At 49.3% G+C, this 14818-nt stretch overlaps 7 protein-coding genes across 7 annotated transcripts; 5 read left to right on the top strand and 2 right to left on the bottom strand.

Moving 5' to 3' along the window:
- Positions 1-172: 172 nt before the first annotated feature.
- On the bottom strand, positions 173-2232 carry VPS23 (ubiquitin-binding ESCRT-I subunit protein). The gene has a single exon (XM_020207083.1). The coding sequence runs from the start codon at positions 2079-2081 to the stop codon at positions 492-494; it is 1590 nt and encodes a 529-aa protein (XP_020066487.1). The 5' UTR covers positions 2082-2232; the 3' UTR covers positions 173-491.
- On the bottom strand, positions 253-622 carry CANTADRAFT_24339 (uncharacterized protein). The gene has a single exon (XM_020207084.1). The coding sequence runs from the start codon at positions 460-462 to the stop codon at positions 286-288; it is 177 nt and encodes a 58-aa protein (XP_020066488.1). The 5' UTR covers positions 463-622; the 3' UTR covers positions 253-285.
- Positions 2233-2404: 172 nt separating the features above from the next.
- On the top strand, positions 2405-2650 carry CANTADRAFT_87371 (uncharacterized protein; the record flags this gene model as incomplete). The annotated part of the gene is made up of 1 exon (XM_020211334.1): positions 2405-2650. One exon carries the CDS (start codon positions 2405-2407, stop codon positions 2648-2650), a length of 246 nt encoding a protein of 81 aa, XP_020066489.1.
- A 215-nt stretch (positions 2651-2865) lies between these two features.
- On the top strand, positions 2866-3072 carry CANTADRAFT_34102 (H(+)-transporting V0 sector ATPase subunit e; the record flags this gene model as incomplete). Its single annotated transcript, XM_020208573.2, has 1 exon — positions 2866-3072. A coding segment is annotated over one exon (207 nt), but the record flags the coding sequence as incomplete, so codon positions are not given.
- A 2765-nt stretch (positions 3073-5837) lies between these two features.
- AGP3 (Agp3p) lies at positions 5838-7394 on the top strand (the record flags this gene model as incomplete). Its single annotated transcript, XM_020206392.1, has 1 exon — positions 5838-7394. The coding sequence occupies one exon, from the start codon at positions 5838-5840 to the stop codon at positions 7392-7394; it is 1557 nt and encodes a 518-aa protein (XP_020066491.1).
- Positions 7395-8613: 1219 nt separating this feature from the next.
- Positions 8614-10167, top strand: RME1 (Rme1p; the record flags this gene model as incomplete). Its single annotated transcript, XM_020206393.1, has 1 exon — positions 8614-10167. The coding sequence occupies one exon, from the start codon at positions 8614-8616 to the stop codon at positions 10165-10167; it is 1554 nt and encodes a 517-aa protein (XP_020066492.1).
- A 2425-nt stretch (positions 10168-12592) lies between these two features.
- On the top strand, positions 12593-13681 carry CANTADRAFT_46153 (flavonol synthase; the record flags this gene model as incomplete). The annotated part of the gene is made up of 1 exon (XM_020209298.1): positions 12593-13681. One exon carries the CDS (start codon positions 12593-12595, stop codon positions 13679-13681), a length of 1089 nt encoding a protein of 362 aa, XP_020066493.1.
- Positions 13682-14818: the final 1137 nt, after the last annotated feature.

The following is a 14818-nucleotide window of genomic DNA, read 5'->3' on the forward strand; positions in this document are numbered from 1 at the left end:
GCATTTATACCTTTACTCAAACGATAATAATTATTCTATCATTGAAATCTATGCATTTCATCGAATCTTCAGATTATGCCAGTGCATCACAATTCTTCAGTTTTATCACCCATTTCATTAATGTACTTTTTTCAACCGTTCCTACAGATTATAGCTTCTAATTTCACTCTAATTCCTTCCTTACTACAGATAATGATTTCATTACACTCCTCTTCAAACTAATTCTACTTGATAAGCTGGTGTTCCCAGAATAATGAAGCTCGGATCTTCCTGATGTAAGGATTTTTATTGTGATGCTATATCATGAACTGGAGAGCCAGTACCTTCCAGGTTGTATGGAGCCAATTTATGGATCCTGTCTATAACTTTCCTGGCATGTAAGCTGTTGGACAGTCGTCCACGATGGGAGTTCTTCTTGAAAATGTAGCTGAATTTTGCATCTCCAGAAAATCCATTTTTCATTTGCCATTCTCTCCGTAGTATCGATTGTTCTAGTTGGTTTCCAAGTCCATGATTGATGCTATTTCATTCTTCGTCAACTCCAACCAGAAGAGCTCTCTTCCTAGGTTCCGCACCGTCTTCACACAGATGTCAATCCGTGAATCGTTGATTAGCTCGGGCTGAGAGTGAAAGCTCCCATTGACCAAACTGATGGTGTCCTTGATGGCCTTTATTTCCAGAACCACTTCGTACAATTGCTTCACAAGAGTCAGGTCTGCGATGATCAAGTCGTCAAGATCCAAAGTTGTGTCTTTGGTCAGTACTCGGTCTGCCTGCAGAGCGTTGACTTCATCCAAGGCGCTGAGCTCTTGGTTGAGCTTGGTCACATTTTTCAATTGATGTCCCAAGTATCGAATGTGCTCGTCAAGGTTCTTGGAGTTGGCCTCTGCTTGCTGGTGATGGTGTGTGAGTTGCGAGTGCAAGGCATTGATTTTGGCTTCTTCGTGCTTGGCTTCTGGGGCAATTGCAAAGGCACTGCCAGAGGATGCTTCATTGAGAAATTGAAGAGCATTTGAAATGAGTGCTTGCTCGTTATGTCCATCGCTATTTGCTCTGGAGCCACCATTGACAGCTGCTTCGTTCGAATCCATAAGGTCCAATGAAGGGGCAGCTGGCTTCGTCCGTGCTGGTTGGTTTCTCACTGGCGACTTGGTCTGATTTAGCTGAGGTGGACTGATTGGCGATTGATACGCTTGAGGTGGAGGTTGATACGGTGCTTTCGGGTATGGTCGTTGCTGGTGGTTGGCCTCAATGGGATAGTTCTGACCGGAGGGGACTCGCTGATGGTGAATTTCATGCGACGGCTGTGCTAATGGGGGTTGTGGGCGACCAAGAGCGGGTTGTGCCCGTTCGTCGGGCAAAGGCAAGGGTGCTTGGTACTTTAAAGGAACGGGGTTTGGTGCCTGAGCTGGACTGGGGCTTTTGGTGCTAACAGGCGAACTCGTTCCTGCTATGGGAACTTTCAGCGGTTTTTGGGGAGCATTCGGATCGCCAGATGCAGTGGATTGTGTGCCCAACTGCAGTATGGATGGCTTGGGTGGCAATTTGGGGCCAGTGGCGACTGGTGACATCTGGGCAGGGACTCCTGGTGGATTTGGTGCTAGTTGGATTGGGTTCTCCTTGGTGACGATCTCATACACCACGTTGATCAACTCCAACAAGTTGAACCTGGTGGCCTCAGGGTTCTCTGGAGTGCATTCATTGTGCCAGGCAGCCAAGTACGGATGGTAGATCCGTCCTTGGGTATCCACATGGTTGCCAGGTCTCAAGTATAAGCCTTCTTCGTGCTTGGGAACCACAAACACCAAGGGAGTGCCTCCTGCAAAAGGATAGCTCAACGGCACCCAGATCTCCACTGGCACGCTGGCGTCTTTGGCTGATATGGTTCCAAAGAGGTTGATCAAGAGGTTGGAGTGTCCATCGCCTGAGGTGAATACCTGGGTACGGATCCTGAAACGGAGGTTCTTTTTGAGGTGCACTTCGAGGAATTGGTACAAGTGGGTGTAGGCGACCTGCTTGTTGATGTATTGGGGCTGCAAAACGTTGTAGAGCCAGTTGGTGACCTGGCTAGGAAGAGACATTGTCGAGAAGGACGTAGCCACGGATGAATTGCGGGGAAAAAAGACACAGGGGGGTCTCCGGAGCTGCTGCTTGGGAGAAGGCGATGAGAGGAGGCGCCAGAAGCTCAGTTGCTGGCGGGTGGCGGCTGGAGTGGTTGTGGTGTTGGCGGTTAAAACCAGGATCGGTGCACGTGACAGCAGTAAAAACAGCGCACGTGACGTGCTCTCGCGGGTGTTGAGTTCGAAATCGACTCTAGGCGAGATAACACGATAGGAAAAGCATAAGATGAGCGGGTACGTATATGAATGGCGGCTTTGCTACGAGGGAGCGGTACCTCTGATGGATGGACGCTTTGGGGGCCAAAAACCTGCGCCAGGCTGACGCTGCGGCGGAGTTGTGGGCGTTGATAATTGGCTGCTTCCGAATGCTTCAGATGCTTCAGAGGATACTTGAGAGGATACTACAGAGGATGCTCAGGATTGGGTGCTCGAAATTGGCTTGTTGCAGAGGATTGGCTGCTTTCAGTGCTTCAAGGGATTTGGTACCAGTCTCAGAATCGAAGGACAAGTTTGTATTGAAGCCAGTCTGAATTGGGTACCAGTCTGAGTATTGACTCAGTCTGCATCAATTCAACAGTCTGTTTTGAAGTACCAGTCTGTATTCCAGCAGTACTAGTCTGTTTCAAGCTGCTCTGAGTCCAGTACCAGCCGAGTGCCACTTTGAAGCCAGTCTGGTACTGCTCTCCATTGTCTCCATATGCCAGTCCCCAAAACAGTCCTTATTAGTCTCTATTCAGTACTAACATCCAGTTACCTAGTTGTTCTTGGGCTCGTGTTCACGGCTCTTTTGTCCACGCTTGCCTGGATCTTCGCTCCAAAGACAAACCAAACCGTGTGGAGGTCTTCCGTGATATTGGGGTTGGCCATGTGCTATTTGATGTGGGCTATCACCTACTTGGCACAATTGCATCCGTTGGAAGCGCCTAGGAGATCTAATTTGAGGCCGGAATAGACGTGATGGTAACTGAAAAACGCTTTGGTTACTTTCCTCCGACTCGAAAAGTGTTGTTTCATACTTCCCAAATAGTCGGGCGTTATTTGTGTTTAATTCGCTGAAAAGTACTGTTTCATACTTCCAGAATCTATATACTATACACCAGCCAGCCAGATGTGCTGGAAAGGACCCCGTGGGGTCTTGACTCAAATGGCCCAACTCGCGTATCCATTTATATTCAATTCTAATGCAATGTGCACGTTCGTAAAGGTTGTAGAATAGTGGCTGAGATGAGATCTGGAAATCAATTTATTATACAGTGGAAAGATAATGTGAGGAACAGAGTGAATTTATTCTTTGACTGCAATGGTACCTGGAAGTGAATTTATTCTGTGACCGCAATGATATGCCTGGAAGGAGTTTATTCTGTGGTTCGGTCAATATCTGGAAAACAATTCAATAAATTAGACAGTGACTTTCTTGCGGGAAACGGCCTGAAGCCAATATGCATGTACAACAGTAAATGCACTCGAAGTCTGATACAATAACCGGAAAACAGTGCTTTAGATCAGTTGCTGAGGAGCTTTAAATCTGATATGCTCATACTAATCAGTAGATTCAGTGACTGCAACAAAAAATCCCTGGAATTAGTGAGTTTATTCTGTGACTGGGTCAATATCTGGAACACAATTTAATAATTCAGGCACTGACTGAATCGATTTCTGGACATCGTCTGGAGCTGATTATTCGAAAATTACATTCAGTGAGTCAATTTCCGGACAACAGTATCCATTCAGTGTGACTGAAGCCAGAAATTTGTACCATCGTGCTTGTGCCGCTCAGAAATGATGGAAGCATAAATTGGTCAGTACTATTACGGATATCCAAGTAGTAGGTGCTATCAAGTTAACCATAACTGATTTAATGAGCTATTCGCAATTCCACTGTATAATTAATTATCATTAGACACTGCTGGCCAGGATTGGATGTCTACATTGTGGCGGTGGCTGGGATTGTTTCTACTCCGCAAATAATACTATTTTATTCATCTTGTGAATTGATTGTCTTGTCATTCACGGTGAATTTGCCCATTCTACTCCACAAATAATACTCCAAAAATGGCCTAATTAAAAGATAATAAAGCTTCTGCGGCAATTCTCCAGCAAATATTGCACTGTCCCCACGTTTGTCGAATCCAAGCTTATTACTGTTGGATTCGGCAAAAATCCATACTATACCCAAAATTGTCTGAATGGCAGAGTGCCCAACTTGCATTCGTCCAGCGCATACTGCGCAAGCTGCACCAACTACGTCCGAGCTTTCGGTGCCCTAAAAGGGTGTCCGGGTAACCGCGCACCCTATATAAGCCGAAAAATCTCATCCTTCACCCACCACCAAGTAGTCAATACACAACCGTACCATACTAGTACTGTAGAAACACTCCTGTTTCTGCCTCATATTCCCTTCCATGGAATCATGGGTCTAATTATGGAGGAGAGGAAGCCTTCCATCGGACAAATGGCTTTGATACATTCGTTTGACCCGATGGCTGGATCGTGCCCACATTCGTCGTGCTCCCGAGCTTGCTCTGGAAGACGGATTGGGGCTACAGCTGGATGTGCTTGGCAGTGGAGTTTGCGAGCCTGGCAGGTGTTTTGTCTGTTTTGGATCTAAGTTCTCGTACCTGTCTGTATCTGTAGGTGTCGGCAGATTCTAGGCCTGGTGACACCTGTGCCCAGGAAATGTCCGACCCAATGTCTCGGCTCGCCGGTTACACCCGCCGAGAAAGGGTCTATCCGTCGGACGGGGTTTGGATCTCGAGTGGTCCGCTGGAGGGTAGAATAGGTTAGAATAGTCGCACCAGCCGGTTCGCTTCAGCAGGCACCGGCTGCAGTATCGGAGGTGCCTTGCCAGAGCCGACAGCGGGCGTTGCATCGCCGTGTGCCTTTATTGTGGCGATTTCTGGCTTGGACCCTGAATAGTGCCGAGAATCCCATCAGCATATTCTCTCCTCGTATTCCTGCAGCATAACCTAGGACTGGCGTCTGATAAGCCCTCGATGCAGACAATAGGCACATTCTCACGAATGGGGTAGAAGCTTATTTGAGAGCATTAATTGGTGTCGTCATTTTGTAATAATTGAGCAAATCCAGAATGGAGATTGAGCACGGTAGTAAGGGTGTTTGGGCACACTTGGCATGCCCATGACCCCCAGCACCGCCGCAGGGCCCTCCAGGACCCCCAGGCCTACCATCCATGCTTCACCGCCCGCTGGAAATAGGCACATGCCACTGTGGCACCCAGTCGATAAGATCACGTGCGAGTATGCCATCGAGGATTTTCCCAGTGAGCAATCTCATCGGAGTTTCTCCACGGCGGAGTTACCTCATAGGTCATGCCACGCCCCGAGAATCAGCGGCCGGCCGTCAGGATAGGAACTTGGGCGGCGCCGCCCCTGGAGTGTGTATAGGCAGACAATTTCGCCTTAATTTACATGAGTGTGGATGCGATGCTCGGTTATTTAAGACAGGAAACGGCTGTTTTTGGGTGAGTACAGAGCTGGGTGAATTACACTACTACTGACAGGATATACTGTGAACACACCGACAGTGAACACACTTGTGGAGCAAGACAGACCCTGGAATAATACCACCAGACAGACAGTGTAACACACCAAAAGTCACCAGACAGTAACACACTTGGCATCACCGGTGGCATAATACTTGACAGTTCAGACAGTCAACACGCCACTTGCGCATAACGACCAGACACTACTCGTGGACATGCCCTTCTTCAAGTCAGAAGACAAGGACGACAGCGACGTCATCCACACCGGCGTGTCGTCGGTCGTCGAGGACGACTCGCTCATCGACCACAACACCCACTTGAAGCGTCAGCTCAAAGATAGACACATTTCGCTCATTGCCCTTGCAGGCATCATCGGGCCCGGAATCCTCATTGGTGCGTCGTTTGCATTGTCCAACGGCCCTGCAAGTTTGATCATCGGCTTCGGCGTCATGGGATTGATTGCGTTCACCATGATGCAGTCGTTGGGCGAGTTGGCCACCTTGTATCCCACGGGAGGCACATTTTCCACCTTGGGCAACAAGCTCGTGGACAGGGCGTACGGAGGCGCCGTGGGCTGGAACTACGTGATTATCTGGATCGCTGTTTTGGCCAACGAATACAACACAGTGGCAGCCATTTTGCAGTTTTGGGGGCCGCAGGTACCGCTCTACGGCTACATTCTCATTTTCTGGTTTGCGTTCCTTGCGTTCCAGTTTTTGGGGGTGGGAGCCTTTGGTGAGGCCGAGTTCTGGCTTGCGTTGTTCAAGATCGTCGGCATCGTGGCCTTCTACATCTTCTCCATCGTGTACGTGGCGGGAGGTATCCGCGGCACCAAGGCGTTCGGGTTCCACTACTGGAACGACCCAGGCCCCTTCAGCAACGGGTTCAAGAGCGTGGTCAACACGTTTGTGTTTGCGTCCACCTTCTACTCGGGAACCGAGATCGTGGCGATCACTGCAGCCGAAGCTGCAAACCCCTCCAAGGCCATTCCGCGCGCCATCAGACAGACATTCTGGAGAATCTTGGTCATCTACATGGGAATTGCCATCACCTACGGTATCACCGTGCCCTACAACGACCCGGCCTTAGCTCGTTCCACCAAGGTGTTGAAGTCGCCCATGACCATCGCCATCACCCACGCAGGCTGGTCGGGAGGCGCCCACTTGGTCAACGCGTTTATCCTTGTCACCTGTATTAGTGCCATCAACAGCTCGATCTATATCGGGTCGCGTACAATTGTCAACCTTGCAGCGGAAGGTTCCGCACCCAAAGTGTTAAGACGGGTCAACAAGCAGGGGGTGCCGTATTTGGCAGTGATTCTCATGAACGCGTTCGGATTTTTGTCGATGATGAATGTCAGTACCGGCGCAGCCAACGCATACAACTACATCGTCAACTTGTCAGGTGTGGCGGTGTTTATTGTCTGGGGCAACGTGTGTTTCTACCACATCCGCTTCAGACAGGCGTGGAAGTTGCAGGGCCGGTCTGTGGACGAACTTCCCTATAAGGGATTGTGGTACCCGTACCTTCCCATTCTTGGAATTGTGTTGAATGTGTTTTTGGCGCTCATCCAAGGGTGGTCGTATTTCAAGCCTTTTGATGCTGGTAACTGGGTGGATGCGTACGTGTTGTTGCCCTTCTTTGGGGTGCTCTTTGTCTTCTTTAAGCTAGTCAACCGCACCAAGTGGGTCAAGTTGAGCGAGGTCAATTTGGACGAGGGCAGACGCCGTGACGTGATCACCCACAAGACCGACAGCGAGTCTACCATTTAGGTCCAGACGGACACTTCAATACAGACAATATAGCTCAATGTAGAAATAGGCCTTGCAGGCTTGCAGGGGGTGGACAGCTCCTTAATTTGCAACCGGTACGTAACTGTGTGCGGCTATCTGTGCAGGCGGCTGGGATTCGGTTGTAAAAGTGCCTGAAAAGACAAAGAGGGTCGCGGCATAATTGCCAGGGGTGTAAAATTATCCAATTTTAGGTTTTAGCGGCTTCCACCATTGGAGGCTGGAGCTGGCAAGCGTCTGGCTATTCTTGGTAGATGGCCTCCATTGCGTAGGTGTACTTCTTGCTGCAACAACACCAGCCCCATCCCAGCCTCCAGGTGCCACCAGTAAATGCCTCACGGATTTGTAGCCTTGCGGCGCGCCGCCCCTGAGCAGAATCTGGTGCTGTTCGTAATTATGCTGCAGACAGGTGATGTGTGTGGGGAACGTGCACTGGACCCTTTCTACCACCCAGTGCATATTAGGTACTGTACATGCCTATTAAAGAAAATGTGCGTACTCGTTCTGATTACCTCCCTCCAGTTATGCTGGGCTACCAGGGTGCAGCTGCAGGGCGGTGTGCAACGTAACCGATATCTAAATCCCGCGTTTCGATGCCAGTGCAAGTGTCTGTCTGGAGTCTGGCCGTGATGGGTGGCTGCAGCCCTAGACCACGGCTTTACGGCGAACCTCGGCACACTACCGCGGGATTTGCTCGCCCGGGCTTCGCCAAATCGTATGATGCAGATGCAACGGCTTGACCTGCCATAACCTTATTACAATAGCCAACCCTATTAGCGGCTCTCACAAAGCAGGTTTTATTTGTTTCATCTGGTTGCGAGTGCTTGGTGGCAACTGGCGTGTTGTGGTAACCCAATACGCGCCATCCCCAGTGATGCAAATAATAAAGGCGGCAGGCTCAGGGCCACATTATGCTGCAGGGTTATGCGTAGATTGTCTCGATCGTAAACGCTTTGTTAGTTTTAGGTTGCATGCGTATGTGCCCTTGTCACCCCGAATTTTTTAGACTTGCATATTTTCCTTCTTGTTTCTTGCTGGGCGTCTGCAAAATTATTCCCCAGCCTTTTACAAACAAACTCGATAAGATAAATCTTGCGTGAGATCTGACTATATATTATCAACAATTATCGCCTCTTTTTACTCCATCGAATTCTGTGAATACTCACTTCTTACCGTCTATCACTTCCATTCTTTTCGACCCATGTACCATACCCAACCACCACAGTCTTCGTCGTCCTACTCGGGCTTCGGCTCCGACGTCACCTCAGACACTTCCGCTACCCTGTATCCTGTGTTTGCTACCTCTTATCAGGGCATGGAAAACTCGACGCTTGCCTTCCTCGACTCCTCGTTACACCCAGAACTCTTTGACCACTACCCTGCCACCACCCTCAACAACAACAATACCCTACCACAACAAGACTTGCTTGACAACACCCTCACCTTCAACCCCACCAGCGGGTTGGTCCGTGACAACATCAACCTCCAGCTCAAGCTTGGCCAGTCATACCGCCAGAACAGCCCCATGAACCAATACTTTGCGTCGCTGCCTGGGCAGAATCTCTTTGCTCAGCCTAACAAGAGACTGATGGTATCTCCTGTGGTGGTAAGTTCTGCCACAGGAGGGCAGACCTTGGACTACAACATGAGCACCTTTGGCTTGCAGCCACAAGCGGCTGCTGTTGGTGCTGTGGGAGAGTCGGCTCCGGTGACTCCTCCCACCTCGCCTGAGGCCCAGTTGTTCTTGGACACCATGTACGACAACATGGGGCAAGCCACCAACAACTCGTTGTTGTACAACATGGGAGGCGACGGCTTGCACGACGGTTTCTTCAACTACGACTTCCAGGTGGTACCAGCTAGCAACGTCCATGAAATCAGTCCCAAGAGCTATGGCGGGATCAAAGCCGACCCGATTTCTATGAGCACCGAGTTGTCGATTGTGGAGGAGCAACAGAGACAATTGCAGATACAACTCCAGAAACAACGCTGTGCGTTGATCGACAACCAGGTCCAGAACAGACACAAGAAGAAGCGCTCGTCCACCAAGACAGAGGTGTTTGATGCTACTCCCTCTTTGGACGTCACTACTGCGATTGACTTGGCTGCCAAAGCTTTCACCAAAGCATTTCCCCAGCGCCACTCCAGCGTTAACATCTTGGCCCACGGCCAGATGATGCCCATGTCTCCCACGTCTTCTACTGGCTCTTCTATTTCCACCCCGCTGGCCTCGAGTGGATTCAAAGCCACCAGACCCATGAAGGACCGTCTCTTGGAAAAGTTCTCCAGGGACGAAGTGTTGTCTATCAAGTATGGCAAGGTTGAGATGGAATGTGGACAACACTGTTCGGCCGTCTTCCAGGACTTTATTGAGTTGGCTGAGCACTACGACGAACACAAGATTATTCGCTACTGTCCACGGTCGTTCATTTGTCCCATTGACGACTGCCCCATGAACATTTTGGGATACAACAAGAAGGCACTCCTCAAGCAACATGTTGTGTCTCACCACTTTGCCAAGGGCTATGTAAAGCCGGAATTGCTGAAATACTCGCAACAGTTACTCTCGATTGTTTTTGTCTGTGAGCACAGTGACTGCAAGAAAGGATTTTATCGCCGTGACAGTTTGACCCGCCATTTAAAGTTGGTGCATGCAAATGCAAGCAGCAAGTTTAATCTTAAGAAGAGGGAGAGAATAGAGGAGGAGGAGGAGGAAGAGGATTGTGGCAAGAAACGGAGAAGACGTTCAAAGTGATTAGACTCATTTTTGACTTCTTTACAAGATACATTGTTCCAAGGATGAATAGGTAAAGTTCCCAACCATATGTTGGGGACCAACTGTAATGACAATAGTAATACAAATACCACGGGAGTATTTTCTAAGAGGATGTAGACCACAAAACCGGCATCGAAGCAAGATGGTGGGCCAAGTCTGGCCCCTGCAAGCGAATACGACCCTAAATCTTAATATGCATTGGTGCTGCTGATGGTGCTGCTGATGGTGCTGCCTGCTGCACCCGTGGGCATTGTTGATGTTGCAATAGCTGGTGTTGCTGCATCTGGAAAGGCACCCAGTTGCTAAGCTCCCAAGACGGTTGCGAGCGCGAGGCTTAACTTAAATTCATCTGATGTACCTAAAACTATTTTTTAATGCTGTGTCTAGACTTCGGATTTCTTTTGACCTCGGGCCCTGAGTGTCGAGCTACTTGTTAAGGTTTCCAATTATAAATGACTTCGGGCGCCTCCGTGGTATGCAGGCTGACCAAGAACTAGATAATTCGATTGCCTATGCTTGCTAGCTTGGTATCAGAATAGGTACTCGCTCCAAATAGGCTAATGTGCATAGCTTTGCATATGTAAGATAAACGCCCAAAATTATGTGCTAATTCCGCCCAGGCCGAACCCTTCCACCAAATTTCCTAGTACGCAATACATTCCCTAAATGTATTTTTAGGGGTTCTATCAACTCCGCGAAAATACTCGATCTCAGCCTGCATGACAAAGACAAGGGCTGCAACCTCAAAGTCAGCCCACCAGCAAGCCCATGCCAACAGCCAAATCGCCATAGTTTAGCCATCAAATGCATTCTTTACAGAACCTTATTTTCCTATCCGGTGATCTGCTTTGTTCTCCCGGCTGCCTACAGTGCTTGCAGGTGCTTCTGTCGATTCACCACTACAGTGCGTGCAGCTTACACGAGGAGTGACGAGCAGCTGCGACGTTGTCTGATCGGACACCAAAAATATCGGACATACGGCTGGCATCGTGCTGCGGCGAGTTCCCTGTAGAAGCCTGGACACATGCCTCATGCCTCGTAATACTTGGATGATGACGTTGGCCAAACCGGTCCGGTCATTGGAACTCCGTCCAAATCCGCTCAAACCCGCTTAACCCGAAACCGTTCTAAGGCAGGCGTGGAGGCACACAGTGCAAGAATCGCAGCAAAAGAAACGCATGGCTTACGAACCTCGGTCCGGGCCCAAATGTGACCACTGTTTATTGCCCAGTATGGTGTTTTGCCGCGGAAATATGCGTCCGTTTCACATAAAGTAGTAGTTTCAGAGGCACCCACAAAAAAATATGCTAACGTTCAACATGCCTCCATTTGCGAAGTTTCGGCTATTATAATTAATACCGGGTGTATCCAGTATGAGATTCCAAGAATTCTGGCCTGGGTGTCGTGGCATGGGCCCAGACATTTGTTGCAACCAAGCCATGTTTTAGAGTTTGGTTCTGGGCCGGATTTGTCCACCAACAGCCTTCGATCGTTCGGTGCTTCACAATCGAAGATTCGCAAAGAACTCGTCCGACAGCTGGTGGGGCGCATCTGGCAGAAGACGAGGCTTCAGGAGGAACTCGGAGTTAGTAGTTCCATGCTTCCACACAGGATGTCAGGCAACTGTAACGGTAGCAGGGATAATAATTGGAAGATGGGTCCAAAACGGCCATCCAATACAACCGAACGGTACAGGATCATCAAGATAATACCAGTGAGGATAATAAGCAGGGTGATCGCCGTCTGTCTGAAAATACGTGGGCATATCTGCATGAGGATCTGCACGCAAATCATGCACCAGGGAGTGGGGGAGCAAGCAGGGAGAATCAGGTGTCTGACCCATCACTGAAGGACGGGGTCTTGGCCCTGGAGAATGGACCCAGGTGCTAGTCGGGTTAGGGGCCCGCCGTGACTAGATTGCAGCCAAGTCTTGTGCCCATAGTGGTGGGCACTACTTCCGTTTCGCCTATGGTTTTGGCAGTGCATACACGTGCCAGCGCAGTTTCGGAGATGCTATTGAGTAGGTACATTTTCGCCGAGTATTTTCTCCGTCAGGCATGTCTGTGCTTCAGCATCATGCACCTGCATGTACGCCCTATCCCTGCCTCGACTAAATGCTGCACCCAATTAGTCCGGATTAGCGGGTCACGTGCTGGGCTCTTATTGTGGCGCCCCCAACCCCCTACCAGCTTCAGCTATTACACAGGCTTTGTCGTGATCCAATCTACCTAGTATCGTGATTCTCAATAAGCTTCTGTTCCCAGCCACACCCGCTATAAAGCCCGCCATCTTCCGTAATCGCTCCCTTCCAGCCACACCCGCTATAAAGCACAGCTGCCTCTGTAGTCCTTTCTCGTTCTCTCTTCCCTCTACTCTTTCTCTGCAACTTCTCGACTTCTCCCCAATGACTGTCGATACCCCTCAACCCCAGCCATGGATCCTGCCTCCAGAAACAAACCAGCAATTGGACTGGGCAGAGCTCGTATTGGTCGATCTCAGCAAGTGGGACCAGCCTGGTGGCAAGCAAGAGCTCGCTGAGACCCTCAAGCATGGCAGCAGCCACGACGGGTTCTGGGCTGTCACCAACAGCGGCATTTCCGAGGAAGAGATCTTCGAAATCTTTGCCTATGGTAAGCATTTCTTCGACGACTACACCTTGGAGCAGAAACGCGCAGTGGAGGTGGACTTTGCCTCGGGAAACTACTTTGGCTACAAGCCCATTGCCAACAAGGCGTTGTTCGGCACGGAAGTCAGGGACAACTTGGAGACGTTCAACATCGCCAAGTTCACGCTGGACGGCCGGTTTTCTCAGTACCACGCCAACGACTTCATCCAGAACCACCAGCGCAAGTTGGAACACATTTCGCGCAAAGCGTTTGGCGTGGCTGACAAGCTCCTCCGGCTCTTTGCGCTCATTCTCGAGCTCGACGAGGACTACTTCGTGTCCAGACACTTGTACGACGACCCCAGCGACGACTCGCTTCGCTACATCAAGTACACGCCTCGCACGGCTGAGGACGACGCCCAGGTGGAAAACATCTGGTCTCGTGCTCACACTGATTTTGGCACCTTGACCCTCTTGTTCAACCAGGTGGTGGCAGGCCTCCAGATCAAGCTCTCCACGGGCGAGTGGAAGTACGTCAAGCCTGTGCTGGGAGGAATCATCTGCAACGTAGGCGATACCCTCAATTTCTGGTCGGGAGGCTACTTCAAGACCACCATCCACCGGGTGGTGAGACCACCCCAAGACCAGATCGACGCTCCCAGGATTGGTGCATTCTATTTCGTGCGTCCAGGAGACAATGCCGAGATCGAGGTGGCGCCCCTGCCTTTGTTGAAGAGATTGGGACTCTACAGAGAAACTAAGCCTATCGGCGGAACCGAGTACGTCAGGAAAAGGGTTCAAGACTACCACAACAGGGAGGGCTACGAGAAGCGCAACGAAGCCAAGTTCCGGGTGGGTGAGTTCGAGATAAATGATGGGTTTGACTAAGGGTGTTACTGGGAAATGAATACCAGGGGCATTCTCACTATCTGGATGCCTCTCAATGATGGACTTAAACCCACTACTCTCTGGAAACGTGGATTGGTAATCCCAATTATGAAAAATATCCCTTTACTATATGGGAATGGTGACCTCAAGTATGAGCAATTGCCTTACATACTCGCTATCTGTGAAACTTGGCTTCCTGGTGATCCCAAATATGAACAATCTTCTAAGCATCCTTCACTGGGCAAATGCCCAGAAATACCCTTCATGGCAATAACCCATCATATTTCACTTCTTTGGGAAACTCTATCCGTGCTTCCCTTGATCTAGTACTGACCTAATTGGAAGTATTTCGCATGCATTGTAAATTTGCACCCATTTTACGAGAATTTGAGAAAATATAAATGTCAATTATTTGGCAATTGTAGCAGTCGCTAGCAAGGCTTGCAGAGCTCACCAAACAACAATCAGGTAAAGAAGAGGCATATTCTTCTCCAGGATTGTACAACTTTCACTATCAAAGTTCTATGTGCAGTGATCATACAGACTAAGAAGTCCCAGATAGGATGTCAGAGGAGTATTCACCACTGGATGGGCGAGAATTCCTCACGGACCGAAGAGTAGCTTTGAATCCACCCCTTCTGCGCTAGTCCTGCTCCTCCATACGTAGAATCCCACTAACAATATTTATTTTATTTTGAACCGAAACAGTTCCAAAACTGTACCAGAATTCCACCAACAATTAGTTTTATATTTTAACCGATTCAGTTTCAAATCTAATGTTTTTTTTACATAAAATAAAGCTCCTAATGTTCTCGATTTTTCACAGCACTTAGGTATTTCCAAACACCCCAGGGACACAGTCCATTGCCATGCTTCGCCCTACTGTCGAACATCATTTTCAGGTAATTATGAATTTCATGGATTTTCATGTTAATTAATTTGTTACATATTTATCTCTCACCTTGTATATCTATATCTACTGGTGCCTACCAAATAATCTTCACCGCTACTGGCGTTCTTTACATGATATCTGCCTCCTTGATTATCTATTCCAGAAAATCTCGTTTCGCTTTTTGCCAACCACGACGCGTCTTCTCGGTTCAGCCCATCCGCATTTACTGCTTGCTCTGGCCACCA

The sequence above is a fragment of the Suhomyces tanzawaensis genome (assembly GCF_001661415.1).
Source record: "Suhomyces tanzawaensis NRRL Y-17324 unplaced genomic scaffold CANTAscaffold_1, whole genome shotgun sequence".
In the NCBI taxonomy this organism is placed as follows: domain Eukaryota; kingdom Fungi; phylum Ascomycota; class Pichiomycetes; order Serinales; family Debaryomycetaceae; genus Suhomyces; species Suhomyces tanzawaensis.

Bases quoted from the DNA above. Each gene is read 5' to 3' on its own strand.
- CANTADRAFT_24339 (XM_020207084.1), bottom strand. From the start codon at position 462: ATGAAAAATGGATTTTCTGGAGATGCAAAATTCAGCTACATTTTCAAG.
- VPS23 (XM_020207083.1), bottom strand. From the start codon at position 2,081: ATGTCTCTTCCTAGCCAGGTCACCAACTGGCTCTACAACGTTTTGCAG.